Below are 10,093 nucleotides of genomic sequence, written 5' to 3'. Positions count from 1 at the left end.
GGAAAAAAGTGTGCAAATCTGTGAGAAGCAGCATGTGAATAAGATATTATATTGCCGCCACCACACACACACACACACACACACTACACTGCAGAAATGAGATGACAGGAAGTAGGAAGCAGGTAGCTCCTCCCTCAGCCCTGCCGCCACACCTCCGTCATGCCACATGAGGACAGGAGAATGTTTTTGTTCTCTAGCTTGTTGCTTATGTCACAGGTTTAACAAAAAGGGTTTGCATTTCCTGTTTCCAGGTGTGTTGATGTGGGAAATTTTCACAGAGGGGCGGGTCCCGTTTGAGAACCGAACCAATCAAGAGGTGGTAGAGGAGGTCACCCAGGGCAACCGTCTGTACCGCCCACACAAGGCCTCAACGAAGGTCTATGATATTATGTTCAAATGCTGGGATGCGGTGAGACAAATCATACATTATCTCTCTCTCTCTCTTTCTTTCTCTCTCTCTCTCTCTCTTTCACACACACACACACACACACACACACACAAACACACACACAAGAAGAAATACCAGAGTGGACATCTTCATGAGAGTCCACAATCTCCCTCTTTATCTCTCTGTCACACAGACTGTTAGACAGACAGACACACACACACACACACACACACACACTCACAGTGACACATAAACCACACGTTTGTTGATTACTGATATGAAGTTTTGTTTATATGTTTCAGAAGCCACAAGAACGTCCATCTTTCTCTGAACTGCTAGTAAACATCCGAGAACTGGCAGAAGAGTCGTAGCAGACAGCCTAGACAAGCAGATACACAATCAGAGAGACACCGAGACAGACCAATACAAAGACAGACTGGCTCATCGTATTAAAAATAGAACAAAAGACACAAACAAATATGTTTGGTGGAAGGCATCGGCAGTACAAAATCGGACTGACTGACACATGCATCCAGAGTTGCAGCCAAGCCAACAAACCCAAATACCTCAAAGCCAGGGTGTACTAGTAGTGACTCCTTAGACAACAACAGGCAGCTGACAATTGTGTAAATAAGCCTGTATAGGGAAAATACTGTATACAACTATGTTGTCCATGTACAAACATATTTCTATTTAAATAAAAACTCATTGTTCCCTTGTTGAATATATATTTGCGTGTGTGTGTGTGTGTGTGTGTGTATCTGTCTGTCTGTCTGTGTGTGTGTGTGTGTGTGTGTGTGTGTGTGTGTGTGTGTGTGTGTGTGTGTGTGTCTGTGTGTGTGTGTGTGTGTGTCTGTGTGTGTGTGTGTGTGTGTGTGTGTGGTCAGGGCATGTTTTAGCAGAATGATAGATGTCCACAATGCTGAATGCCAACCCAACATTTGTAAAATCCACATATCACGTCAGACCACAGACTAACGTGGTTGCCATTAGGGTTTACAGAAAACGTTTTCACAGGTTCACAGGCTTCTCTTTCAAACAAGAACACCAGAACACTGTAAAATGTCTAGCATTTTGGTGACATGCTATAAAATATCTTATTACAGTAATGTATCTATAAAACATTTTCTCAGATTTCCCAACCTTTGTTAAAAAAAATCTAATAAAATATAGGTCTGTGGGAAAATGTCCAATAATTAGACAAGACTTCAGCTCTACTCAGGATGTTGTCATCCAACTGGCTACACTTTAAATTAATGTAATAACAGCATGATAATGATAATAACAGCTTTTCTTCATCATGACAGCTTTTTAATTTTATTTTTATATAATTCATCACGTATATCCTGTTTATCCTGTTTCAGTCCCCTAAATAATGGTAAGACTGTGTACAACATGACTTGTTGCTTTCATGCTCGCTAGGATGTTTGCGTGTTTATTTCATATAATATGAAATACATTTCGAATAAAGCTTTGTATTCTGCGGTATGGCCAGCTTGCTTTTTGCCTCTGTGGATTACAGTAATTCTTCATTTTTACCTACCTATAAATAAATGTAAAAAATAAAAGGACAACAACAGCATTCACCAAATGTTGAACCCATGTTGTTGCCATTAGGGGCAACCGTTGCCTACTGGTTAGAGCGAGCTTGTAACTGGAGGGTTGCCGGTTCGATACCCGACCAGTCCACGCCTGAAGTGCCCTTGAGCAAAGCACCTTACTCCTTACTGCTCCCCGAGCGCCGCTGGTTGGGCAGACAGCTCACTGGGTTAGTGTGTGATTCACCTCACTGTGTGTTCACTGTGTGCTGTGTGTGCTCACTAATTCGGTTAAATTGGGTTAAATGCAGAGACTGAATTTCCCTCATGGGATCAAAAGAGGATAAATTCTATTCTATTCATATGACGTTGACCTCCTATTGCAGCTCCTCTTTTCTCCCATTGTCAAGTAAGTAAGTAAGTAAGTACCATTTTATTACATTCAAAAAAAGACAAAAACAAAATCTGCATAACCACACAAGAGTACAGACAAGGCAGGACAAGACAAGATGAGTGGTTTGAGGGAATTTGCTGACATGCGCACACACACACACACACACACACACACACACACACACACACACACACACAATCCTACATATACCCATAAACCCAAGCTGCAGTTGATATTTCAGCAGAGAGACAGGTGAAGACAACCTCAGGTAATCTAGACAAATTCCAGGTAAATTCTAAATCACATACTGTATATTCATATTCTCACGTTAAGGTAATAACATAATAACGCAATAATATGTAGTGGGTGTGGGTGTATGCGTATGTGTAGGTATGCATGCATTGTGAATTTTTCACATAGAAGCAAATATGTGTGGCTATACCGAAATAGAATGGAAAATGGAATATGTTGAAATAGAATGGAAAGTCTGTGAGATAGTTATGGTAATGGTTATAGTTATTTAGTAGACGCCTTTGTCCAAAGCGACATACAAATAAATAACAATACAAATTAAATTAACAGTGGACAATTACAAAAATAGGGAGAATAGCAATATTATCAATAAAACTATATAAAAAATCATTTTAAGCACTGACCTAATGAGACATAAATCAATGAATATGAGAATAGCAATTAAATGAATCAATCAATCAATCAATCATATAATAACAATAAGGAAAAAAGCAAAAATAAAATGTCAAATACTATCAATGGACAATTTATAACTAAACAATGCTATAATACAAACCATAACATAAGAAACACTCAAAAGACTAAGTGCATATTAAACAAATATGCCTTAAGACTCCTCTTAAAAGATCCGAGACTGTTGCTGGAACGGAGAGCACTGGGCAACTCATTGCACCAACACGCAACCACTGATGAATAGAATCTAATTTGACCTATCATATATGGTTGGTCGACATAACAGTCGCTCATAAATAATAAAAGACAAAAGAAATAAGATATAGAAAAGAGATAAAAGAAACAACTGTGTATGCAATCATGATGTGTGTGAGAAACGTCCAATTATCTACCCATCAATCAGTATCTGCTTTGTGCTGTCCGTGACTCACCTTTGCTGCACATGGACATTTCACTTGATATTTAATCAATTAAATCATTTAAAAATGTGGATTCTTTTTATTTTTGATTGATTATTCGTTATGTCTTGTTATGTTTTCTATGTAGTGATTTGTGTTGCATGAACGCTACTGTATATCACTAAACACTTCCTTCCTTACTTTGTGTTTAAAGGTCACCAGAAGATGTACTGGATTTTAACCCTTTCTGTTTGGACCTTGATCTTCCATCTGATAGTAACTTCCAACTTTCTTTTTTTTCTTTCCCTCTCTCCCTCTGTGGGTGGGAAGGGGGGGGGGGGGGGGGGTTCTGTCAAACAAATGGCATTTGAAATATGACATAAAAAAACTACATTTACCCATGGATTTTTCCTGTGGTTTAAATAATGAATTCTTGTTGGTGATTTCCTATGAGTCATATGAACCTATTCAGTGATTTCTGAGTAATTTCAGTAACTCTCCCTAGAATGGAGGTCCTCTGCCACAGCATGAGACTGTAAGTAACATGATCTTGTCCTATGCTTGGTGTATTTAAGAGACATCAGTATATGTGTTTTTATGTTTTTTATTATTATATTTACTGTATATATTATGTTTTCTTTGTATTGTATTGGGCAAAACTTCTCCTGCCTTGACTCAAAATGTGTCTGTATGTGTTGCGAACTTCCAATATAGGCTTCACCATCAGTAGATCATAAGGTGGGTTCAGTCATCACTCTGTGTGTGTTGTAATAGATGGATATGAAGCAACATAGGGAGAGGATGGATAAAGGCATACAGAAGCAACTGACTTCCGGGCAAAAGTTTGGGGTCACTTAAACATTTCCGTTCCACTTCTTTACAGAGAGAATACCAGCAGATCAGCATTGTTTTTTTCAGGGCAGCAGTTTTCAGATTACATGATGTGCTTAATGTACAGTATATAATTGCAAAACGGTTCTCGACTGTTGTAGAAATAAATGGCTGATCTTTATTGCAATACCTTTCAATAGAGACAGTATAAAAACAATGATTAGGTCCTTGACTAAGTCTGTTCTCTGACAGGTGTCCCTCATCTATCCTCACTGGGAAAGGAGGCATGTCATGGTGAGTAACCAATGATGTCATTGGTGAGTAACCTATGTTACCCCGAGGGTCATGGGAATGTGTTCTACTTCAACACATGTTCACGGAGTTGCACATCTGTCCTGTGTAGGTGCCCTTACGCTACCCCTTTGTAGGGATAAGAAGAGCCCATCCTGTGCTGGTGAGTGTCTCTGTGTGTGTGTGTGTGTGGGGGGGGGGGGGGAATGTGCAGGTCTGCCTGTGCTGCAGGGCGAAATTCAATCGCTGGCAGATTGGGCTGGATTTACCCAGTCTAGGGAAATAGCATATGTATCTGTGTTTTTGTTTATGTGCAGGGCCTAAAAATGTGTTTTTTTCTGATTTTTTTCTCTCTGTAGGTGAAGGTGTTCATTCGCTATGTAAGATCAAACAGCATATTTCTAAGTATAAAATAAGATGGGATAACAAATGATCCATTAAATGTATTAATATACATATATAATTATTTTTTATTTTATACAATTGCATTTATTCATATTCCCTGAACTATCTATCTATCTATCTATCTATCTACTGTATCTATCTATAAATTACAAGAACGTTTGTCTGTTTGTCTCTGTGTCTGTCTGTAATTCGCATGTCTCTTGAACGGATGGTCCGATTGATTTCAAATGTGTCAGGTGTCTTGGTACAGGCACGAGTAACCGCAGTGCCAAGAAGAAATTTTAAGAAATTATATTGTTAAATCAGTAAAAAAAGCACAGATTGCCTTTCTCCACTCTGCTGTTTCCATTCCCCCTCTCACACAGTGTAGGCTCGCATATCTGTCGAACCATTAGTCCGATTGATTTCAAACTTGACAGGTGTCTTGCTATGGGCACAAGTAAGTGCCAAGTTTGACATTGCTTGGATAAGTAATGCAAAACATATTGATACATATATATTTTCTTCAGTGATTTTGCTCGTCTTGTCAGGGGTTGAGTCAGGGGTTGTCACCTGAGTCAGGGGTTCCCATACCAGGACACAATGTTAAATGAGTGAACATTATCAATGAGTGACCTGTAGACCATGGTCGAAGTAGCATTGCTGGTGCTGATTCTCCTCTCCTGAAAAGAAACAGACACTTTGCTATTTTGTAACAATAGTCTGCATTATTCTTAGAGGTGAGTTGATGATTATGAGAAATCCAAACAAGACAGAACTGCATGTTCATCATTGCACGACAGTTACTGACATCTTTACAACAGTTTACCAATTTCATATGTCATATAATGGGTATGTTTGTCTTAGGACATTATTGTACGCATCCCTCAATCTCCAACCACTCCAAAACCTCCAAAACCTCCGGCACCATCAACTCCAAAACCTCCGGCACCATCAACTCCAAAACCTCCGGAACTATCAACTCCAAAACCTCCTGCACCATCAACTCCGAAACCTCCGGCACCATCAACTCCAAAACCTCCTGCACCATCAACTCCGAAACCTACTGCACCATCAACTCCGAAACCTCCGCCACCATCAACTCCAAAACCTCTTGCACCATCAACTCCGAAACCTACTGCACCATCAACTCAGAAACCTCCGGCACCATCAACTTCGAAACCTCCTGAACCATCAACTCCGAAACCTCCTGCACCATCAACTCTGAAACCTCCGGCACCATCAACTCCGAAACCTCTGGCACCTTCAACTCCAAAACCTCCTGCACCATCAACTCCAAAACCTACTGCATCATCAACTGTGAAACCTCTGGCACCATCAACTCCGAAACCTCCTGCAACATCAACTCCGAAACCTCCTGCACCATCAACTCCGAAACCTCCGCCACCATCAACTCCAAAACCTCTTGCACCATCAACTCCGAAAACTACTGCACCATCAACTCCGAAACCTCCGGTACCATCAACTTCAAAACCTCCTGAACCATCAACTCCAAAACCTCCTGCACCATCAACTCTGAAACCTCCTGCACCATCAACTCCGAAACCTCCTGCACCATCAACTCCGAAACCTCCGCCACCATCAACTCCAAAACCTCTTGCACCATCAACTCCGAAAACTACTGCACCATCAACTCTGAAACCTCCGGTACCATCAACTTCAAAACCTCCTGAACCATCAACTCCAAAACCTCCTGCACCATCAACTCTGAAACCTCCTGCACCATCAACTCCGAAACCTCCTGCACCATCAACTCCGAAACCTCCGGCACCATCAACTCCAAAACTTCCGGCACCATCAACTCCATTACCACCAGTCCCAACGACAAATCCAAAATGTAGAGGAGACTGTGCATGATGTTGTCAACTGTCTAAATGACACACAAACACACAACGTAGTTTGCTTCATCGCTTTTAACACACTTACCAACTCCAAGCTCTGCATTAGCAATTAGCCTACACATTTATAGCCAGCATAAATATCATTATATTAAAAAAAACTTTGACTAGTTTACACATTAAACATTTAATACATGTATATGGAGTCATGTTTGAAATAATTTCTTTACAAATAAATTGTTGGCCCAGGACAGGTGTGGCAATCATTGCCCATTGAGCAATGGTCTACAGCAGGGCTCTTCAATTAGCGGCCCGCGGGCCGGATCCGGCCCCCGAGATACTTTGTAGTGGCCCTTGAAGTGTTGGCTGATGTTATATATGAGCAAATCTTTATGATCGGTAGAGACGTAAATAGCTGGTGGAAAACACGCTAATGGAGGTGCAGTGATAGGCTACACTGCGAGTAGCGCCTAGAAATAATGTTCTGTGTGGTGCGTTGCCGCTGTAGGCTACTTTGTTACTGGATATTATACAAAGAGGTGCCTTGCTTCGTTTTTACGCAGCGTCACCAACATGTTGACGTGCGCCAAATCCAAGCTTTTTTCCTCAAAGCATGAAGCATTTTCGGTGCATGAAATCTCACCGGTAGTGTGCCTCTCCAGTCAAGCAGATCCTCGCGAAAACATTCGCCACTCGTAATGTAGCTATTGGAGCAAATAGGAGTCGGTTTAAAAGTTTAACTTTGGTGGCATCAGTTCTGTTGCATGCTCTCACTCGCTCTGAAGTCCTGCAGCCACTGCACCTCAGCCAATTGCACGTAACGTTTTGACCGAGTTGAACATAAGTTCCATCTTAGCTTAGTTTCAACGTAAATTGCCACAACGTTGGAGTATTATAAGCTACTAACATTTTAACGGGTTGCACCATGGAAATAGTTTCAGTGTGAAACTAATACACATCCATCGCCTTGATGTCAAGTCCACTGTAAGTAACATTGATCTGTGAACACGTTCATCCAATTTAAATGGTGGGAACGTTAAATGTATGTTGAGAAGAGTTACATATGCGACCGATTACGCACATTTAATTAATTTAAACACTGTTTGAAACCTGTTTGTGCCCATTGGAAATTGTATGGACCTAGCAGTTACTGCGCAAAGCTCAGATTCCATTGCTGTTAATGTTATCACAGATTTCATATTAGCCATAGCAATGCAGATCCAGTGTCACATTCCCAATGCCTACCACTGTGGTAGTCTGGGCCTGTGGCAGAAATATTCCCAAAACACAAATACAACAAAATAACCACAAAATAATTATGCTTTTACAAAATGCAACATATTAGCAATATAGATCCAGTGTCACCTTCCCAATGTTGGCCTACCACTGTGGTAGTCTGGGCCTGTGGCAGAAATATTCCCAAAACACAAATAACCACCAAAAAACGATATTATCAGAGAATGTCTAATAAGGGACGGGCTCTGATATTATGCATTTACAAAATGCAACATTTGAACACCCATATTTGTGCTGTTGTAGTTTATTGTATCTACATTTGTACGTAATTACTCATATTTCAAGCGGTATTTCTCCGGCCCCTCAGTTGTGATACTTTTCATGAACTGGCCCCTATTACAAACTAATTGAATAGCCCTGGTCTACAGGTCACTCATTGAGAATATTTTCTCATCTAACATTGTGTCCTGGTATGGGAATCTGACAGCTGAACAAGCTGACTGGCAATCAAAAATACCTGCAAAATCACTGGAGAAAATATACTGTATACAGTATTTAACAATATTGTTTGCATTACTTATCCAAGCAATGTCAAACTTGGCACTGCACTTACTCGTGCCCGTAGCAACACCTGTCAAGCTTGAAATCAATCAGACTAATGGTTCGACAGATATGCAAGCCTACGCTGTAGGGGGAGTGGATAACAGTAGAAAGCCAATGTGTGCTTCTTTTTCCGTTAAATATATCAGTAAAAGAAGCACACATTGGTTTTTGCTGGTCTTGAATATCCTTTCCTGAAAATAGACAGACACCTTGCTATTTTGTATACTGCACTGTTTTAAGAGGTGAGTTTGGTGTTGATGATTATGAGAAATTGAAACATGACAAAGACCTGCATGATGAAAATACACAACAGTTACTGACATCTTTACAACAGCTTACCGATTTCATTTGTCATATAATGGGTATGTTTGTCTTAGGAGATCATTGTACGCATCCCTCAACCTCCAACCACTCCAAAACCTCCGGCACCATCAACTCCGAAACCTCCGGCACCATCACCTCCAAAACCTCCGGAACCATCAACTCCAAAACCTCCGGCACCATCAACTCCAAAACCTCTGGCACCATCAACTCCAAAACCTCCGGCACCATCAACTCCAAAACCTCCTGCACCATCAACTCCAAAACCTCCGGCACCAACTCCAAAACCTCCTGCACCATCAACTCCATTACCACCAGTTCCAACGACAGAATGTAGAGGAGACTGTCCGATGTTGTCAACTGTCTAAATGACACACAAACACATAACCTAGTTTGCTTCATCGCTTTTACACTTACCAACTCCAAGCTCTGCATCAGCAATTAGCCTACATACTGTACTTATAGCCAGCATAAATATTATTATATATTTTTAAAAAAACTTGGGCTAGTTTACACATTAAACATTTGACATGCAGTAATGTTTGAAATAATTTCTTTACAAATAAATTGTTGGCCCAGGACAAGTGTCTACAGGTCTACATGGTCTACAGGTCACTCATTGAGAATATTTTCTCATAACATCGTGTCCTGGTATGGGAATCTCTCAGTAAAACGCAGGCAATCGAAAAGACCAGCAAAATCACTGGAGAAAATATACCGGTATATTTAACAATATCGTTTGCATCAAAGCAATGTCAAATTTGGCACTGCACTTACTCGTGCCTGTAGCAAGACACCTGTCAAGCTTGAAATAAATCAGACGACAGATAGGCGAGCAGTTGTTGACATCTTTACAACAATTTACCAATGTTTTACAGGAAATCCTTGTACGCATCCCGCTCCCTAAACCTCCACAACCTCCTGCACCATCAACTCCGAAACCTCCAACGCCACCAACAACATTACCAACAACAACTCCAGAATGTAGAGGAGACTGTTGAGAAGACTGTCTAAATGACACACAAACACACAACATGCTTTTAACACTTACCAACTCCAAGTTCTGCATCAGCATTCAGCAATTAGCCAGCATAGATATGAACTTGGACTAGGTTACACATTATTCGACACAAGTAGGCAATATG

The 10,093-nt window shown here is 40.7% G+C and overlaps 2 protein-coding genes across 3 annotated transcripts in view; both read left to right on the top strand.

Moving 5' to 3' along the window:
• txk (TXK tyrosine kinase) overlaps positions 1-1,101 on the top strand; it is an 11,070-nt gene extending 9,969 nt beyond the window's left edge. For both annotated transcript variants that reach the window (XM_062516943.1, XM_062516942.1), the window contains 2 exons: positions 252-409; positions 691-1,101. In XM_062516943.1, the coding sequence (XP_062372927.1) occupies positions 252-409; positions 691-759 (227 nt within the window). In that variant the 3' untranslated portion in view covers positions 760-1,101. The remainder of the gene's footprint in view (positions 1-251; positions 410-690) is intronic.
• A 1,472-nt stretch (positions 1,102-2,573) lies between these two features.
• On the top strand, positions 2,574-9,412 carry LOC134060080 (proteoglycan 4-like). Its single transcript, XM_062516675.1, has 8 exons — positions 2,574-2,588; positions 3,638-3,699; positions 3,929-3,958; positions 4,138-4,161; positions 4,507-4,548; positions 4,658-4,708; positions 4,905-4,925; positions 9,005-9,412. Exons 2-8 carry the CDS (start codon positions 3,649-3,651, stop codon positions 9,314-9,316), a joined length of 531 nt encoding a protein of 176 aa, XP_062372659.1. The 5' UTR covers positions 2,574-2,588; positions 3,638-3,648; the 3' UTR covers positions 9,317-9,412.
• Positions 9,413-10,093: the final 681 nt, after the last annotated feature.

The sequence above is a fragment of the Sardina pilchardus genome, chromosome 16 (assembly GCF_963854185.1).
Source record: "Sardina pilchardus chromosome 16, fSarPil1.1, whole genome shotgun sequence".
Taxonomy (NCBI): Eukaryota; Metazoa; Chordata; class Actinopteri; order Clupeiformes; family Clupeidae; genus Sardina; species Sardina pilchardus.
This window is presented reverse-complemented; position numbering and strand designations above follow the sequence as displayed.

Excerpts from the sequence above, each read along its gene's own strand:
- LOC134060080 (XM_062516675.1), top strand. The coding sequence starts at position 3,649 with ATGTACTGGATTTTAACCCTTTCTGTTTGGACCTTGATCTTCCATCTG. Across the intron at positions 4,162-4,506 it reads CACCATCAGTAGATCATAAG|GTGTCCCTCATCTATCCTCA; the intron begins GTGGGTTCAGTC and ends GTTCTCTGACAG. Across the intron at positions 4,926-9,004 it reads TGAAGGTGTTCATTCGCTAT|GAGATCATTGTACGCATCCC; the intron begins GTAAGATCAAAC and ends TGTTTGTCTTAG.